The 18,470-nt window shown below is 43.0% G+C and overlaps 3 protein-coding genes across 3 annotated transcripts in view; 1 reads left to right on the forward strand and 2 right to left on the reverse strand.

Moving 5' to 3' along the window:
• scara3 (scavenger receptor class A, member 3) overlaps positions 1-7,090 on the reverse strand; it is a 17,997-nt gene extending 10,907 nt beyond the window's left edge. Inside the window, exons 1-5 of the mRNA XM_008313433.3 lie at positions 6,598-7,090; positions 6,192-6,337; positions 5,324-5,406; positions 4,978-5,095; positions 3,268-3,437 (exon numbers count right to left, since the gene is read on the reverse strand). Of these exons, the coding sequence (XP_008311655.2) occupies positions 3,268-3,274 (7 nt within the window). The 5' untranslated portion in view covers positions 3,275-3,437; positions 4,978-5,095; positions 5,324-5,406; positions 6,192-6,337; positions 6,598-7,090. The remainder of the gene's footprint in view (positions 1-3,267; positions 3,438-4,977; positions 5,096-5,323; positions 5,407-6,191; positions 6,338-6,597) is intronic.
• A 552-nt stretch (positions 7,091-7,642) lies between these two features.
• Positions 7,643-13,708, forward strand: clu (clusterin). Its single transcript, XM_008313415.3, has 10 exons — positions 7,643-7,768; positions 10,456-10,620; positions 10,732-10,880; positions 11,191-11,361; positions 11,550-11,720; positions 11,804-12,011; positions 12,215-12,355; positions 12,422-12,648; positions 12,943-13,136; positions 13,232-13,708. Exons 2-10 carry the CDS (start codon positions 10,500-10,502, stop codon positions 13,242-13,244), a joined length of 1,395 nt encoding a protein of 464 aa, XP_008311637.1. The 5' UTR covers positions 7,643-7,768; positions 10,456-10,499; the 3' UTR covers positions 13,245-13,708.
• Positions 13,709-15,316: 1,608 nt separating this feature from the next.
• reps1 (RALBP1 associated Eps domain containing 1) overlaps positions 15,317-18,470 on the reverse strand; it is a 12,321-nt gene continuing 9,167 nt past the window's right edge. Inside the window, exons 13-19 of the mRNA XM_008313414.3 lie at positions 18,317-18,377; positions 18,005-18,203; positions 17,729-17,923; positions 17,537-17,626; positions 17,248-17,402; positions 16,899-17,004; positions 15,317-16,819 (exon numbers count right to left, since the gene is read on the reverse strand). Coding sequence (XP_008311636.1) covers positions 16,751-16,819; positions 16,899-17,004; positions 17,248-17,402; positions 17,537-17,626; positions 17,729-17,923; positions 18,005-18,203; positions 18,317-18,377 — 875 coding nt within the window. The 3' untranslated portion in view covers positions 15,317-16,750. The remainder of the gene's footprint in view (positions 16,820-16,898; positions 17,005-17,247; positions 17,403-17,536; positions 17,627-17,728; positions 17,924-18,004; positions 18,204-18,316; positions 18,378-18,470) is intronic.

Raw genomic sequence — 18,470 nt, forward strand, 5'->3', positions numbered from 1 at the left:
AAAAATGAGTTTGAACTCAGTGCTTCAAGGAAACCCAGTACGTGCGCTGTACTGTACTGTACACCGGTGGATTCTGCTGGTTCAGGTGGTGCACGGAGGCCAGCAGCCGCCACACCTATGAAAATATCAGTAACTTAAACCAGGACAGGAAACAGTCCCGTCCACGAGCTTCTCCAAACAGTTCTGATTGGTTCTAATCAGCGTCTGCAGGAACGTGTGCACAGGTGAACGCAGGTGTCGTTTACAGAGTCAACAATGTTGTGTTTGAACCTCGGCCACGTGGACCTCATCACAGCTCTGTTCTCCCACCGTGTTTGGAAACGCAGCACCGGGACTTCAGCTTGACTCAGCTAACCAGCAGCGCCACTATACGTTTGTGGTTCCTCTGTGGTGGTTGGTGGCAGAAGGGGGGAGAGAGGGAGGGGGGTATTTGGACTTTCCAAATGTCTCCCTCCCTCCCTGCCTCACCCTCTTCCTCCCTTTTACTCCTGGTCAGGGAAAGACGACAAGTCCTAAAGATTAATTTTAAAAAGTCTCCGTCCAAATTCCCAGCCCTAAATAAAAGCCGGACTCCAGATCAGGGAGGAGGTCCTGCCCAAACCCCCCCACCCCTCCCATCTCTCCCAAACCCCTGACCATCTCTCAGTCAGTGAGATGCCCTCTCAGAGGAATGTGTGGTCTCCTCACACGACCATAAACACCTGGCAGAGCCGGGGGAGTCACAGAGCAGCCCATTACCAGGGAATGCTCTTTTGTTGTGGTTCGGCAGTGAAACGGGAGATTTCTTTTTTTCAGAGTCACGATCCAGTGAAGGCATCGTGTCTGCTCTGGACTTAACTGCTTTGAGACAAGTCTGAGAGCTGTGAAGCCAAAAGGGTGCGGACAGAGAAATTCTCCACTTCTTTACGGGGGCGTGTCTCCATGTTTTTTTCTTGCCTTTTATTTCACATAATTGTCTTGTCGACCAGACGCTCCCAGAGATACGTTAACGCCGAGACTGACAGCTAAATGGACACGGTAATATAAACACATAACACCACTACAGGTATTTAGCCAGTTGGATGTGGACAGCAGTCAAGATTCTTTATGGTAAAACTGGGCGAGCAGTGTTTCCGACACTCCTGGAGTCGATAGTACCAGAGCGAGTTACGAGGTCAACGTCGGCCTCATAAAGTACAGGTGTTTATATGAAGAATGTTTCCTGAATTTAAAGCTACAAAACACAAACTAGTTCCTGGGAAAATTTATAAAGATGGAAAAGTTGGTCTGGCCTAACTTTTCTGGGCCAAATATTTGACCACTTATGGATCTAATTTTCCCAGAGGCCACACAGGCTCTGAGTGAAAAAAAAAGAACTCTGATTTGAGCCCTGACTCTAACTGAGGTCTGGAAAAAAAAAGAACTCTGATTTGAGCCCTGGCTCTAACTGAGGTCTGGATTAGGGATTCACTGATACTGGTACTGGTACTGGTACTGGGTCCTGTACAAATACTGGTACTTGTGGTATTATTTTTATTGCAGGGTTCATGAGCTATATTTGTCACGAGCCGCCGGTTGATGATTACTGTTTTACTGGTGTGAAAATGATCGCATAGATCAATGGTTTGACTGAAAGGTGTAATGATCAAACTGAACTGATGGAGACGCCGGAGAGACACGTCCACACATTTTTGGATACATTTTAAATCTCATATGTCTTAGAACTAATGATCAAACTGAACTGATGGAGACGCTGGAGGGACACGTCCACACGTTTTAAATCTAATACGTCTTAGAACTTTCTGACACAAAGGTGTTAATCACAGCAGGAGTAAATGAACCAGAGACTCAACTGAAACAAGTTCACTCTCTGAACTTTAAACTCCTCCTCCTCCTCCTCCTCCCACTGTTGAAGCTGCTGCTGCAGCAGAACTGACATTAAAAACAAGGAGATCTTTTTTTTCTTCCTCAACTCCCCTTCCTCTCCATCGGTCACTTTTTCCTCCTTCTCTGCCAAACATACATACACCTGTCCTCCACTGCCACCACCATCCTTCTCCTTCTCCGTTACCTCCTCCTTCTCCTCTCTGCCCCGCTGTAAGGAATGTATGAGACAGCATGTTTTGTTCTGCCCCTGCTTATATTCTGGTTTCAGGACTGGAAACCACAGCAGCAGACCTCCTGTGTCGCTGGGTTTAAAGACTGTTCTGCCTGTTTTGACTTTACTGCCTGTTCTCCTAATTCACGGCAGCTTCCACCCTGGCGGCTCTGAACCAGAGGGAATCTGCTGACTTTGGAGTATTTTCATCTTCTAAATCAGAGCCGCACACGTTCTCCTTTATGTGACGTGATTTAATTTCTTTTTTAATAAATCAAATTTTCAAAAAGACCACGAGAACATAGAGACCAGAAACAGCAGGGAATTCAGAAAACGACTCCTGGGATTTTAAGTTTCTTCCAGTATAATTATTTTATAATGTCTTTTGTCGTTTATTTTTGCTATATTTTGCACACTGTATATATTACCTGTTAATTATTTTAATATATTTGACTTTCTTTCTGTTTTTGGTCATTTTAGGGGTCAACTTTAAATATAATATTTCTCATTTTTATTTTGTTTTTATTGATTTCCTATATTATAAACAGAACTCCGAACCAATTATTCCATATTTATTGGTTTGGTACATTTGAACTTTGAACTTTTTGACCTTTATTTATTCTAACTTTCAACCCCCACTGACTAAAATTACCTGAAAATTATATATTCATGAAAGAAGGTCTGACAAAAATTAAATGTGAAACAGAGCTGTTGATCCAAACCAGTGAAATACTCGGTAGTAGTAGAAGGAAAACTACATCTCCTTCCGTCTCTGTCAGGATTTCACTCCTCACTCTGGGAAACATGTACAGTAGGAGGCGCTGCCCTCTCCAAACCCACCTGCAGATCTAGTTTCAGCCTGTGTTTTTGCAGCACTTACATTCAAATGTTATGTTTTCACTCTCATTTTTTTCTTTTTTTCTAAGGCCAGAGCTGTGGAGTCAGGGAGAGGTGCACTGGAGCGTTATGAAAATGAGGAGCAGGAGATTTCACCGCTGACTGATCAGAAAGTCCAGAACCCAAAGACAACAAAACCAAAGGCTCCGGTGCCATGTGCAGGTGCCTGTCTGTTACTGACAGCACCATGGAGATTTAACTGAGCTGGGAAACGCATTTAAATTGCACTTAAAATGTTTGGGGTTTTTTTTTAGCTGGAAAAGCAACAGAATAACACAAGAACAGAGCTTTACCTTTCATGGTTCCTGTCTCTCAGTCCTTCTGCTGAAGTTGAAGACACGGGTGCTGATGCTACAGTTGTTACTTTGGTTTTCCACAGTGCAAATGTCCAAAACAGGAGCCAAAACTCATCTGTGCTGCATCTTCCAGACGTCTCCGAATTCCGGCATGTAAAATGACGCCCCTGAAAAGACGCAACAACTGTCAGAGTTCTAGGTCAGCGGCGTCTGACTGCAGCTCTCTGGCATCATCCCTCTTACATCCAAAGACTGAGAAAACTGAACGTCCTCAGTCTGGAACCATGTGCAAGTGTAGAGTAGGAGGGAGGAGGAGAAAGAGGAGGAGGAGGAGGAAGAGTGTCAGGGAAAAGGGAGCAGAAAAAAGTGCTAGGAAACAAAGAAACTAGAAAAATGAGGGAGGGTCTGAGAAAGGGAGAGGATGAAAAAAGAGGGGGGAGTGCAGGGGGAGGCAAAGGTCTCCTCTGTTTCTGGTCCAACATGGATTCTGAGGCCGAGGCTAATTACTACCAAATGTTTGAAGGTCGGCAGCGTGAACACCTTAAATATCTGTGGCCCAGAGGACGAGACAAGAATTAGGGGTCTCTGGGGGCACACGCACACGCACACACACACTTGTGTGACAGTATCACTAACTACCTACATGACCAATTTTATCCTAATTTTCTGTAAGTGTTTTTATTGGATGGCCGCGTCTTGACTAGCTAACCTTTAGTTTCATCTAAACATTAGCGGAAAGTGTAGTCAGTTTTGTGGATTTATAACTTTTTATTCACTATTTTATTTTTATTCACTTCTTTTCCTGAATCATTTTTAAAATTTTACGATGCTCTACTTTAGCTAACATTTACATAAAAATCTTTATATTTCAGCCATTTCTTCGTGGCTGTAGCTCATCCACCGTTTCATCCAACATGATTTTCAGTTGAGCAGATATTTTATAGGTTCATAAAAAAGCCCCCATCTTTAAAACTTCAAGGGTAATTTCTGCTCATTTAAAGGCTTTCCCCTCACGGACCACTGGTCCTCAGAACACAGGAGCGCTGCCTGTCTGTTTGTGATTGTATTGCATCACCATCATTACTGTCATTAGAGCAAAAACAACAGGAAAAAAAAAGGGCCTGGACATGTCTGATGTTCCTGGCGACGTCGTCACAGAGCGGTTGTTAAACCACTTTGTTCTTTCCCACGTTTTTACACATTTGTCAAAGAAAGTCGACAGTGCAGCCGCTGAGTTAAAGCCCAGGGTTTTCTTGGCGATTCTAAGACCACAAGTCCTCCAGTCCTTTGAAGAGAATGATCTTTCTCTTTTATAATCAGTGTTTGGATCGTGAGAATTCCAGCACAGTCACACTCACGCGAGAGCAGTTAGTCACAGAGAAGTGATTTCCTTTAAATTGATACCAGAATCAAACGTTGGGACTTTGCGGCCCTTCAGGCACAGGAGCCTCAGAACCAGCCATGGAACCAATTAAAAAGAGGTGATAATTAGGTATTGTTTCCTAAGAGCCAGAGAAACATGTGCAAAATAATCAGTGGTTGAAGATGAGCTGCAGAGTGACATGGTTTCACTTTGCATTTTTTGGACAAAGAAAACTTTTTCACACTCTCACATATGTTCTGCCCAAACACTGCGTGTCATTTCACATTGTTTTTAAAAGTATCACTGGTGCATTTTTCATGACATCGCCTCATAAACTCACCGACCACTTTATTACGGTCATCTTGCTTCAAAGTCTTCAGAACTGCCTTTGGTCTTTGGTTGCGGCGTAGATTTGAAGAGACGCACGAGACATCAGAGAGTTTTATTTTCTCCCAAATTGACCTGGAAACAAAGGGAGAAAACACGTAGAGTCAATCTAAACGTTTGTGATACAGAGCGATGCAATCACAAAGTGGCTCCAAAGTGACCAAGAACACATCGGCAACACGAGCCGACGACACCACAACACCAAACTAACCCACAACAACATGTTACTGCTGCAAAAATTCTCACTTTAGGCACAAGACGTCACCGTAGTTTCAGATTACCTCAACTCTCAAATTAGATTACCTTAATCTCAGGAGCAGTGTCCAGTCTGAGCCAAGCTGCTGGACTTCATCCCCTTCAAGGCTCGTCATCTTCCGAGACCTTTGCTGTGACAGAGATTAGGTTCTATTGAGTTCATCATTAAAATGTAACATCTTTTTATGCCCTTTTTGTCATAATTCTGTTATATTTATAACTTCAGAATATGACATAGGTTCAGACTTAAAATGAATGTACACAGGAAACCATGACTTTTTTCTCCACTGCCTGTGAAGTTCACACAGACAGGGTTTACAAAACTCATTATATTTATAATTTTTATGAATTTTCTTTATGGATTACAATTTAAACAAAAAAGGTAAATGTGATACTATATTTTTTAGTAATTGGCAAAAAAAAAGTCTTGGCGATGATGCGATAAGAAGAGTGCTGCTGCCCTCTAGTGTCAAATATAAGTATTTAATGTCAGAAATTCACCGGCACAGTAGAAGCACAAATTCAGAGTAGAACTGAGTAGAAAAAGGACGTTGAAATGTAATAAAAAATTATTTAGGAAAAAATGTCAAATGTTTAAATGATAAATCTGCTACAAATGGCCCCTGTACGTGTTTATGTGTGTGTGAGGAGGGAGGGAGTAAGGTTAGGGTGGGATGGAGAGTGGTAAATTCATGGTTTTGGTTGAAGCTTTATTATCCTCAGTGGACTGAAACAAGTGTGGACTTGATACTTGACTCACCCACGAACCGTGTGTGTGTGTGTGTGTGTGAGTGTGTGTCCCTCTCTGCACCTTTGAATTCCCATAACCTTCATCACTCGCTCTGACGGGAAGTGTTTTCTGTGAAAGCTGTGAGTTGTTTTTGTATTTTCACATGACAACAGGCTCCACACTGACCTCCAGTCTGCAGACAATCAACGACAGAACAGCAGCCACAACAACTCCTCCGTCCTCCGTCACTGTTGGTTGACCTTGTTTTCCTGCAGTTTAATGAAGGATGTGAGCTCCGTTTTCTCCATCCTACGTCGGTCTGTCCTGAGCAACTAAAGCAGAAACACAGAGAAACACTCTGGTCTAATCGATAACCACGTGACCAGGCTCAGTCCCAGACCCATGTTTTTGAACTTTTTAACAAAACGCCCTAACATCGTTGTATTCTTTTGTTACTCCAATATTTATTTATTTTTAATTTCATATCTATGTTTGACATTGAGGTGATGTTGTGTCTGTGCAGTTTGGTGAACTACCCTTTGTTTCAGAAAAAGATTTATTATAATTTATTACTATTTAAACGAATACTTACCCAAATATCTTACACCTTTTTGATGACGTGACGTGGCAACAATGAGAGTGTTTTGTTGATGTGCCGCGGACGGTACTGTGAACAGTGTATATGCTAAATGATGAGTCACAGTCGGGATGAATCGAACGTTTGTTTGTTTCTCTCTCTGCTCAGCAGATCTGGACGCTGCTGCCAGGACATTACACATCTTCTGGAAAAGTCTTTCCACTCAGAAACGTCAAGTCACACACAGTAAAATGATGTTAAAAACGGGAAACATGAGTTCGATTCCACAATAAAAGCACGACTTTTTTTAAAATCGGTTAAAAAAGACCAACATTAAAAATATATATACTATATTTACGTGTATCAAAATGTGCAGAGTCTTAGCAGCATTAGCTTGACCTAGCCTTCGTGGCGACTGAGTTAGCGACTATGACGTACTTTAGCATGTTGCTAACATGGCGCTAATTAGCTTTTAGGCTAAACCAGCGGTTCTCAATTCAATTTCCGTCCGTTGAGAACCTGATGACATGTATATTGTCATCTGTACAAAGCACTCTATGTGTTGCTGCCACCTAGTGACTGGAGGCTTGTCATCATCAAGCATTACAGCATACGTCAAGCCCATATCCCCCCCCATGTTATTTATGTTACGTAAGTAAAATTCAAGTTTTATATATATTAATACATATATATAACATTTTTCGGTATATATTTATATATATACATATAAATAGGGAAATAAAGTTTTATATAAGTATATATATATATATGTATTTATACACACACACATATATATATATATATAAGATACAGGGCAACAAATAAATAATACCATGTAAAGTAGACCAAACTACATACTTCCCCTTTGACAATGTGACAGGTTAATACTGGTTGCCATGTTGATGCTGCACTGCTGTCACCACGTTCTCCTTGTCTCATCCTCCGTCTTCAGTTATGGTCTGTAAAAACAAAGGGAAGCCACACGTTCAGAAATTGATTTTACTTTGAAGAGCCAACCAGAACAGAGGTGTTATTTTTCTGCAGTTTCACAATAGCACACACGCATGCTTGGTCAGTGAATCACATGTCTGCTGCACCGTCACTGTTATCCTCCTCTGGTATAAATGTGAGCAGCAGAGACAGTGAAGCAGCTTCAGACAGTCTGGAGTCTCAGGAACAACCAGAGGTGAGTGACTCACACGGAGGAGACGCAGGTTCTAACGTCGTGTTTTTCTGTATATTTGGCTCTGCATATGCAGTTTAACAACAGCTCCACTATAACAGAATATATATTTATATTTATATTATTATAGTTTTTCTTCCTATGCGTTGCTTTCAGGACTGTTGTTATTTCCTGCATTTGGGTTTTATTTATGCAGAAATGGAGAGTGTTTTAGGAGATGCTTACTCACCGCTCTGTCATCTTTGTATCCAAACAAGTTCATTACAGTAGATGACGTCACGGCTGTGGTTGATTTTCAAGGGATTTTTTCTGAAACTTCATAACATAAGCAACTTTTATTTTTTATTTTTAACTTCAGCATTACAGTGATGATGGGCTGTTGGACCAGGGATAAAGAGCAGAAGGGATTTAAATTTTTTTAGGAATAAGTAATTTTGCAGACAAGGTGCAGAAATCTCAAATATATATGCAATAAGGTGGAGATGACATCACGTGTTTCACTGCCCTATTTGCTGTAACTGGAGCAGGGATTATGCAGATTAGTGGATGTTAAATCAGATTAAATCAGAAATCACAACGAAAAAAAATGGAAGTTCGTCTGAGAAGTTTGACTAGTTTTAGGGTAAATTAATGGAAAATAAATGAAAATTATGGAAAATAATATTTAAAAAAAACATTGGTTATGAATTGAATTCAAACTTTCTCTACGGTTTTTCACAGGTATTTAGAAAACTTTTATGGACCTGACCTGGAATTTAGCAATTTTTTACATTTAAATTATAAAAAAACAAATTTCTAGAGGTGATTTTGTGCACTGAGAGATGATTACAGTGTCAAAGAATGTTTTTAGATTTTGTGCACTGAGAGATGATTACAGTATGAAACAATGTTTTTTTGCCTCAAATATTTAGTATTAGAGGCAAAAACCTCTAAAAAAATGACTTTGTCAAACAAAGTCGATGAAGACAAAAGGGAAAATAGTTCCTTAGCCTCAATCATGGAGAACAGATGTTAGTCTCCACCCTGTGTTTGGCTTTATTAATCCACAAGTGAATGTTCTGGAAGCTCTGGGCTGCAGCCCAACATCTGGACTGAAGGTCTGGGACACTTTGCATTCTTCCAGTTGTGTAAGCAGGATCCCAGCAGCTGCCGTTCAGCCAGAAACCTCTGCATTGTAAACCATTCCACCTTATAGCCTCGCCTCCTCCCGCTCCGCTGCACCTCCTCTTCTTTTCTCCTCCCTGCACGTCAGCCTCCGCTCTCTCTCTCTCTCTCTCTGTGCTTGTTATTTTCCTTTCTCCTCATTAAAGACGTTCCTCTCTCAGTGCCAGGGTTTGTTTTGCTTTTTTTTTTCAGCCATTAAGCTGCAGTTTTATTGTCACACGTCAAACTCTGGCCTGTTGCGTAACGGCCTGCGGTTCTGCTGCTCTGTAAAATGTTCAACTCACACCAAAGTGTGGGCTCCCACTGTGAGGAGAAAGTGGGCTGCGTGTTCAGCTCCCAGGTGGGCGTTCGCTCCTGCTGCGCTCTGGAACATTTGGTGACATTTTTAGATCAGGAGCCAGAGGTGCAGACTTTATCTGCAAATGTGTGAGAACAGACAGAAGGAAGTACTGAAGAAGTACACGCCGAGTATCCAGGTCCTACGTAGGAGTGAGTGAAGAACACATTTTCATTTGTTCTATTCTTGTCATGTCATAGCAGCTATATATTTTATATATACTGCACATACATATACACATACAGGCAGTGTATATATTATAATAATAATGTAAGATTAGTGTATATACCATTGAAAACATTGGTTAACCAAATTACCTAATCTGGGTCATGGGCCACCTATTGATGACCTATTGATATTGTAGGTCATTATAGTAGTAGTCCAATGTCCACAGGGCTCAAAAATTCCAGGCCAAGTCACTGGAGAAGATTACGAGTCAGATCCAGGTCAAGTTGGAGTCAAATTAAGAAAGGTCGCGGTTCAGAGGATTCAAGTCCTCGCTGTCGTCTGGGTGTTTAAGGTTCAAGTCCCAGTCAGACAAAAGTCAAGCAGAAAATGTCGGACCACAACCACCGAGACCTGAAGCCTCAGCTCAAGGCTAACGTGATCAAACCAAGGTTAAACTTCAATGATGTCATAGCTTTGTTTGAGGAAGAGGAGGAGGCGAGGAAAGAGGAGACTGATGATGATTGACTGCAGAAATCAGGACAAGAGATTAGACTCACAGTGAGAGACTGATACTAAATGAGGAAAATCAGCACAGGAGGAAGAGGAGGAGGAGCAGGATGAAGGTGGAGGAGAAACCATGTGTCTGATGACCTTGAATCTGAGTTTGACTTAAACAGACAAACCCCAATGGAATCATGGGAAAAACACAGAGGGTGGAAGTCAGTGGAAATTTGCTTCTCAGGTCAGGGAGATGATGGAGATGATGAAGATGATGATGACGAGGATGTTCTTGCTGAAGGTTTGACGAAGCACAATCATCAGGTTTCACTTTCATATTCATCGGTACAGTTATTTTTACATTCTGCTGTGTAACAGCTCACTGGCTGCTGCTGTGTAAGCGCTTTCAATTTCTACTGCGTAGCTCCCCGCCCTGTTCGATTTAGCGGCTACTGTCGCCCTCTAGCGGAGATGTAGCGCTACTACAACAACATTGACGGTTTATTCTTTCGACTGGTTCCAGGTTTTTCTCATCATTGCCTGCTGGCCCACCGAGAGTCAGAGAGGATGTTAATGATGATGATGATGATGAAGAAGAAGAAGAACGGGTTGAAGTCTTTGGCCGTGGTGGCGCTGTTTCTGGCCACGGCCAACTGCATCGTGCCTCCATCCAAGGATGATCTGAATGGTACTTAGTGTGAAGTGACAGATTTTAATTTTTTACCTGTCAAATGTATTTGAGCAGATTCCAATTGTATGTAGTGTTCAAGAGTGCCATATCTCGTGCTTCTGTTGGCAGAGATTTCTCGTCAGGGGGAGAAGTATCTGGACAAACAGATTGAAACTGCCATCAATGGAGTTCAGGAGATGAAGAACGTGATGCAGAAATCTACTGAGGAGCACCAGAAGTACCTGGACGCCCTGGAGAAGACCAAGCAGCTGAAAGAAGTACGCTATGACAAAGCAGTGTTTCATGGGTTTGTCAGACATAAGACCTGCAGGCCAGAACTGAACTGCCAAAAAAAATAATTAATTAATTGATTGATTAAATAATTAATTAGCAGGCAGGAGGAATTTTGAGAAGAATTAAAACTAATAAGAAGACCGTACACAAATATTTAAAAAAAAAAAATCTTTAAAGACCAGTGAGTTCATGTTTTTGTCGTGATAAGTTTGGTAAAATGTACATTTTTAAAAATAATTAATTTTGGTTATATATAGATTTAAAAAATAAATCTCTTTTTCTCTCCTCCTCCAGGATGCTCTGCGTAAGGCCCAGGAGATGGAGGCCAAGCTGGAGGAGGAGGAGGAGGTTTGTAACGAGACCATGAAGACGCTGTGGGAGGAGTGTAAGCCCTGTCTGAAGAACACCTGCGTTAAGTACTACTCCAGGACCTGCAGCACAGGATCAGGACTGGTGGGCCGTCAGGTCAGACCCTCACACACGACCAGTGACATGAAATGAGTGAAGGGAATAGCTGAGTTTAAAGGTCACGGGTTTAGGTTTAGGTGGGTTCATACGTTTCTAAAGTTACTGTAAAGGAGCAGTTCAGTTGATCGTCATCAGTCTGCAGTAGATACAAAACACATCAACAGTTCCGTATTTTTCCTCTGCAGTTGGAGGACATCCTGAACAGAACGTCTCCCATCTCCATTTGGATCAACGGGGAGAAGATCGACGTCCTGGAGCAGGAGGACCGCAGACAGAAAAACCAGTTGAAAAACCTGGAGGACAAATACACAGTGATGGCCGACGGCGTGGACAGCATTTTCACAGACAGCATGAAGGTGACGACGGAACGGAGCGGAACGTTGTTCCACCCCAGGTGACGTGTGACACTGACGGTCTCCTCTGTCTCTGTGTCCTCCAGGTGGCCGACCACGTCCACTACAACCCTCCATCTTTCTTTCTTCCAACTTTTTTCGGACCATATTCTCGTCACCGCAGAGGCATCCGCTCAATTTTCCAAAATCCCTTTCATGGCTTCCATAATATGTTCTCCCCCATGATGGGAATGGGCAGGAACCTGTTTGGATCCATGGACTCCATGATGGACGTGGACATCACTTCAGATGAAGGTATGAACTCCCTGGCTGCCTTTTAGGTTTACAGACCAGAAGAAAACCATTATTGATAATCCCTGACAGAAGTTCTTCTGTTTGAGTGTGATCAATCAGAGGATTTACATTGATAATCCCTGACAGAAGTTCTTCTATTTGAGTGTGATCAATCAGAGGATTTATTCCACAGCTAATTTAAAACTCTGCTCTCTGTTTTGCAGACACCAACATGAACGAGGACGTGGTGATCACCAAACCCTTTGGAAACGGCAGGATGACCTGCAGGGAGATTCGCCGAAACTCGGCCGGCTGCATCAAGTTCCGTGACGAGTGTCAGAAGTGCAAAGACATCCAACACATCGGTGAGTCAAAACCTTCACCCCATTGGTTGAATTTTGCTACTTTTGACCGATGATGTCACTTTGCAGACTGCTCTGGGAAGAAGCCTCTGGAAGGCCCCCTGAAGGAGGAGCTGGAGAACGCCCTGGCGCTGGCCGAGCGTTTCACTCAGAGGTACAACTCCCTCCTGAGGCGGTTTGAGGAGCAGATGTTCAACACCTCCTCCGTCCTGGACCTGTTCAACAGGCAGTTTGGCTGGGTGTCCTCCCTGGCCAACAGCACGGACAGCAGCGACGGCCTCTTCCACGTACTGACGGTGCGTCGAACCACAGTCAACTCCGGTTGTTTTGGTGCCTGAGGCCAGATTATAGTTTAGCGCCCCCTATTCAGTTAAGGGGGTATTTTAATCTTGAGGCTCTTCAGTGAAACAACATGTTTTTTCCTGCAGTTTGCGTCAATAACGTGTTTTGACTGTGTTTTAAAACAACCATAAGCGGAAGTGGAATTCGTTCTACAGATTCATGGAAATGCATTCAATATGTAAGACGATTGATTGTAGTAATAATTCACAGTAGTGACTTTAACTGTACCTTCCTGTCCGCCCCTGAAGGTGACCTGCAACGACAACGAGAAGACGTCCGACGAGGAGAAGCAGGAGAGTCCTGCAGAAACAGACGTGTCAGTGAAGCTCTTCGACTCTCCCACTCTGAACATCAGCGTTCCAGGAGATATTCCCTGGACCGACCCCAAGTTCTCTGAGGTGGTGGCCCAGGAAGCCCTGGATCGTTACAAGGAAAACGCTGTGTGAGTGTGAAGATGTAAAAAAAACAAAAAGTCTGAAGCTGCTTCTTTTTCTTTAACCATCGCTGACTGTTTCTCTACTTGTGTTTTTGTTATAGCATCGTCAAATAACTTCACTGATGGGTTTCACCAAGAATCCTCCTCCAAATAAACTTCACCTGAATCCGAGGATCCTGATGTAAATCCCGCTTCTGCCAACGACAGCGTGTAACCTCAGTCACTCCTGTCCGAGCTCTTCGTCCTGCTGTAAATGAAAAATATTTAGTGGAAAACTGGAAACTTCCTCATTATCAAAGCCTTACCGTGCGTCACATGACCTTTGCTTAAACAGGCCTTTATTAAGATACGTTTATGTTTAAAGTCCAAACCGGTGTGAATTCCTGATGATTGTAGATTTAATTTTTACTGTTGTTGAATTTGATGCTTTAAGTTTTTTTCGAGCTTTTGAGTCAGTCATTGATTAAACTTTGTGATAGACTACGTCAGGAGAGTAGCTTTGAATCCGTCTGTGCAGCTGCATAAATATAGAGCAATACAATGAGATGTCAATAAAACCGGTTTGTTCTACATTCCAACTTCTCTCTGCTCAGACCTGTTATTTTTGGTAGGATTGGTGAATGAACATTTCACCTGGTCCGTCTGGTCCCTGATTCTGAACTCCTGTAGAACACGTTCATTATTTCAGCCTCTTCAAACATCCCTTTTCAGATCCCTTCTGTTTTATTCCCATCAAACTAGACTGTCCAGTCTTTCCGAGATGCTGTCTTTGATCAACAGTAATATTGTAACATGCTAACGTTTGATTCGGACCTAATTTAGAAGCAGGTAAACGACAGACCTACTGGAGGTTTCTGAAAACATTTCACCTGGTTTAACAATGAGCTGCAGATCAGCTGAAGTGTGACGGAGTCATTAGTTACAACCACATGAGGCACAGGCTGCTGTTGACCTAATCTGATTGGTCAGCTAAAAGGTGGACTCGAGTTCAGCCCAGGTTAAAGGTCATCCAACACAAGAACCAGGTTGTTATTGTCTAATGACAGCTAGAGTGGCAACATTTCAAGTTCAGGATTAGATTTTAGTGCAGTGAGAAATGACACTGATTTGTGTTTTCTCTGTTGGATGAAAATAGTTTTGAAGTAACAGAAACATCAGTGTCTGTATTAGACAGAACCTGACCTGATCAACACCAAATGTCAGGCGTCAGGTAGTTTTCCCACACATCAGGGGTCACTACAGTCCAGGTGTCTTCAACCCTTTTTTTTTTTGCAACAGTCAGTGACAAGAGCAGGGTTTAAAATATTGTGCCGTTTTTATTTTTTGTGTAAAAATCACACAGCTGCTAGTCGACTCTGCAGAGATACAGTACATCCATGCAGTTACACATCTAGGATCCCACAGCCAAGAGAAAAGGAATTAAATAGAATATTCTTTTTCTGCTGTTAGTCAGCAATTAATGCAAATTTACAGGAGTCCAAAAGTGTGTGTCATATACAATATACACAACACAGATCTGGGAGCAAATGGCATTCAAAATCCCACCAAGAAAAGACTGTCAGCGTTTACTTCTGCCTGCCTGGATTGCCTTTTTAGGTCTAGGGAAGAAGAAGGAGAAAGAGGAGGAGGAGGAGGGAGCTTTTGTGCTAGCAAACAAACCAACACATGAAGGTGTTCAACAGAGTTTGAAATGGTATTAGTTCCAGGTCTGGGAACAACAGAACACACACACACACATACACAGAACTGTCATTGTCCACAAAATCGGGGAAAAAAAAAAGTTGAGTCAGTCGACAGTGACGGAAACCTGAATACCAGTCAGGAGAGAAGACGACCAGATTCTCTAGACACACGCACAAAAAAGAAAATAGGGACTACACCTTTAAAACATAAGAAGTTATAAGTTATATCACACACACAGACACTGCAGGTTGAACCAGAGGGTTGTAAAAGTGGAGTGGTGTGTGTTGATGTTTATCTTAAAGCATTAGGGTTTTATTTAAACACAGGTGAGAGACAAAGAAAGAAGGTCAAAGTGCAGTAAGGTCACTCAGGTCTCTCCTTCTGTGGACTGGAAGCATCATAAGTCAGGTGACATCTGACCCAGAGACGGAGATGAAAACAAGCATACAGCAGGTGGCGTTGTTTTTTTTTAAGATTTATAATTCACTTACAATTTAAAAAAATTTTAAGATTTATAATTCACTTACAATTAAAAAAAAAACTACACACACACAAACACACACAGATGCTACTGATCAAAGCACAAACAGCCCAGAGGAGTTGGTGCGTGGAGATGGAATCGCCCGTTGCTTGCATAGTGAACAGTGCCCCTGGTGGAAATCTGTGGAATTTGTTTTTATTTCTAAATCATCACCACCTTGATCGTTCTCCTGGTTTAGGGTTGGGTCTGAGTGAGAAACTCTTCATAAATATCAAACCAAAATCTTCATGTGGACCTCTGTACGTGTCGACGTGAAATGTTGAGTCAAAGAAGAAACCAGGACATGACCGGAGATGGAAAATGCATTTGTGTTTTTTTTTTCTTCGTTCTTCTTCAGAGTCAGAGAAGAGGTGAGAAAAGAGAGGAGTGACAGTTCAGTCATTTGGCATCAAACAGTGTAACACGAGAAGAACAGCAGCGCACGTTTGTGTCAAGATCCAAGGGCAGCAGAAAGAAGAACGTGGGCTGGATTGATATCACAGGATGAGTCGAAAACAAACAAACAAAAAAGCCTTCACCGTGATGATTTTGCCAATAAAGGCATCTCTCTCTCTCACACACACACATATATATATAGATGCCCTGTGTGCAGAGGCAGCCTCAGTGTGTCTCACAGCCTTCACCAAACACCAGTTAAAAAAAAAAAAAAAAAACCCAAAAAAACTGAAAATGCTCCCTGGTTGGCCTCAGTGTAGAGAGAGAATGGAGCTGTGTGGTAACGAGCAGCTTCAGGCCGTGTGTTTACCAACAACGTGTCAAAATCCCTCAAATATTCTGCAGGTGACTCGGTTGATCCAAGGAAAAACCTCATACTTAGACTCAATCATCGCCAAAGGTTCAATTTAAAATGTTTTAGCCGGAGTTGGGAAAGACGTCTGTCGACCCTGTCTTAATGCTAAGATAATCGCAAAATGTAACGTTTATGTTTAGGTTGAAAACGTGGGCTACTTCTGCAGGAACATCAGATTTGTCACCTCGTTCCTTTGGCTGTGGCCAAATACACTGGTGCTCGCCTCCAATCACAAAACAGTACACCAATACACAGACATGAGACACACACAGACACACACTCAGCCGCTCTTCTTCAGTCACTCCGAGGGTGAAGTCCTCAGACACCGGTGTCTGCAGCGTCTGGTCCGTGTCTCTGAACCGTTTCCCGGCTCCTCGCCGCCACCTCTCCTTTGAAAGATTGAAAAAGTGCCTGTCTCGTCCTGTTCCCGTCACGCTCCTCACTCCACACTCTCCGTTAAGACCGCGCACCTGGATCCGTCGGGTTTTGTGATTGACAGTTGTGACTGAGTTTTATCACAGGCTGGGAGCCTCTGGGTGAAAGCGGGGGTGATGGAGGGAGGACGGCGTGGGAGGATTCACACAGTTTTGTTTTGTTTTTGTTTTTTTAGAGATGAGAGAAAGGTCTGAGCTGCTCCAGCTGGACTTCCAGAGATATTCTCTCTTCAAGCAGATCCTAAAAAAAAAAAAAAAGAGGTCACGATGTGAGTAAATGTGTTTGGGTGGAGAGGCCATGTAAATGATTTCCTTCAAACCTTCAACTGTTGCTGCAGTTCACTGTTCAGTCGTGCCAACACCGTGTTTGTCTCCTTGTTTCTTCTGATTGAAGCTTGAATGGACTTTTTATCTTTTCCTACTGACCTGAAGACACAAAATATGTGAAATGCAAAAAACCAACAACACAAAAAACAGTGGGGCTTCAAGATACGAGCTCCCCAAAATACGAGTTTTCCAACTTACGAGTAAGCAACTTTGGCAAGATTTTCACCGTGACACAAGTTAGTTATTTTTAATGGGGAAACGCATTCAAGAGTGCTGTTGTGGAACGGATTAAACTCGTGTCTTGAAGCCTCACTGTAGTGTAAAAAGGCTTCGTTGTCCAACCTGGGGATGGAGGGCTGGGCGGACAGAACAGCAGTTATGACGTTGGACTTCTGTGGACCGTGCTGCTCATCCTCTGGCCGCAGCTCATCTTCAGATTTCAACCTCCGGCGCACAGGTTTCGGGGGAGGAGCTAAAGGACCGGACGACCCTTTCACCTGAGGGACGAAAGTCAAGCCACGTTAGGAGAATGACAGCAAAAAACGTTGAAAATTAAAGCATCCTCCTGGTTGTGATTCTGACACAAACTGAACTATGAGCATCAGTGATAATAAACTCCACATGAACTCACAGAGTTGACCGCAGCCGTGGGTCTCTCGTCAGCTTGACCGTCACTCTTCACGGTTCTTAAAGGGCCGGCGCCCTCTGGAGCTTTTTCCACCTGTGGACGCACAAACACAGTACAAATAGCGGCAATTTGACTTTCGATCGAGAAGATAGAAGTTCCCCCTGTATCAACAGCAGCTGGAGGTGGGACACGTACCGGTCCGGCTTCGGCGTGTTTGTCCACCTCGGGCAGACTGGACGGCTGCTCAGAAGTAGCAAAGGCCTGGAACTGACTGAAGTCTGCAAAATTGGGCTGCTGTGGAATCTGCTGGGGCGACGTTGTGGTGAGAACTGTGCCTCCACCTGGTCCGGCCTCGGCCTCGACGCGATGCCCAGTGTGTGGTACCGATGTCTGTATTGTCAGAACAAATTAATAAGTTAACTATATCTGATTTTTGTTTTAGAAACAGATTTTTTAAAGCATTGGTCAGACCTGCGTAGGTAAAGGCCGAGGTGGAACAGCCGGAGGGAACGCTATCGTCGCCGATTGTGGTTGTCCTGGGGCCGATGCTGCGGCGAAGGTGCGGTTCATGTCCAGAGAGGAGGAGCGGGAGTGGGATGGGTGAGGGCGAGGCGGAGGGGGAGGAGGAGCGACCACCTTCAAAGCCTCTGGAGATGCACCTGACTGAGACCTGGACCCAACAGTTTGATGGAGTGGAAACAAAAGGTGAGACTCAACAAATGACTAATGAAACTTAAATTAAAAAGAACAAAAAACAAACAAACAAAAAAAGACAGTTCTGACCTTTGTCTTGTGATTGGCTCCTGGTCTGATGTGAAGGAGTCTGAACTACTATAACCATCACCTTCAGGGAAACAAAACATTAACAGACATTTGAACTGATTTTCCTGCAGAAATACATTTTTAATCATTACAGAGAAAGATCATTAGAAGTGAA

This window comes from Cynoglossus semilaevis, chromosome 7 (genome assembly GCF_000523025.1).
Source record: "Cynoglossus semilaevis isolate Cse_v1.0 chromosome 7, Cse_v1.0, whole genome shotgun sequence".
Taxonomy (NCBI): domain Eukaryota; kingdom Metazoa; phylum Chordata; class Actinopteri; order Pleuronectiformes; family Cynoglossidae; genus Cynoglossus; species Cynoglossus semilaevis.

What these genes read in the sequence shown, in the direction of transcription:
- clu (XM_008313415.3), top strand. Translation starts at nt 10,500, where the DNA reads ATGTTAATGATGATGATGATGATGAAGAAGAAGAAGAACGGGTTGAAG. An exon ending in AGACCAAGCAGCTGAAAGAA is followed by an intron (nt 10,881 to 11,190) that starts GTACGCTATGAC and finishes CTCCTCCTCCAG; the next exon opens with GATGCTCTGCGTAAGGCCCA. An exon ending in TTTTCACAGACAGCATGAAG is followed by an intron (nt 11,721 to 11,803) that starts GTGACGACGGAA and finishes TGTGTCCTCCAG; the next exon opens with GTGGCCGACCACGTCCACTA.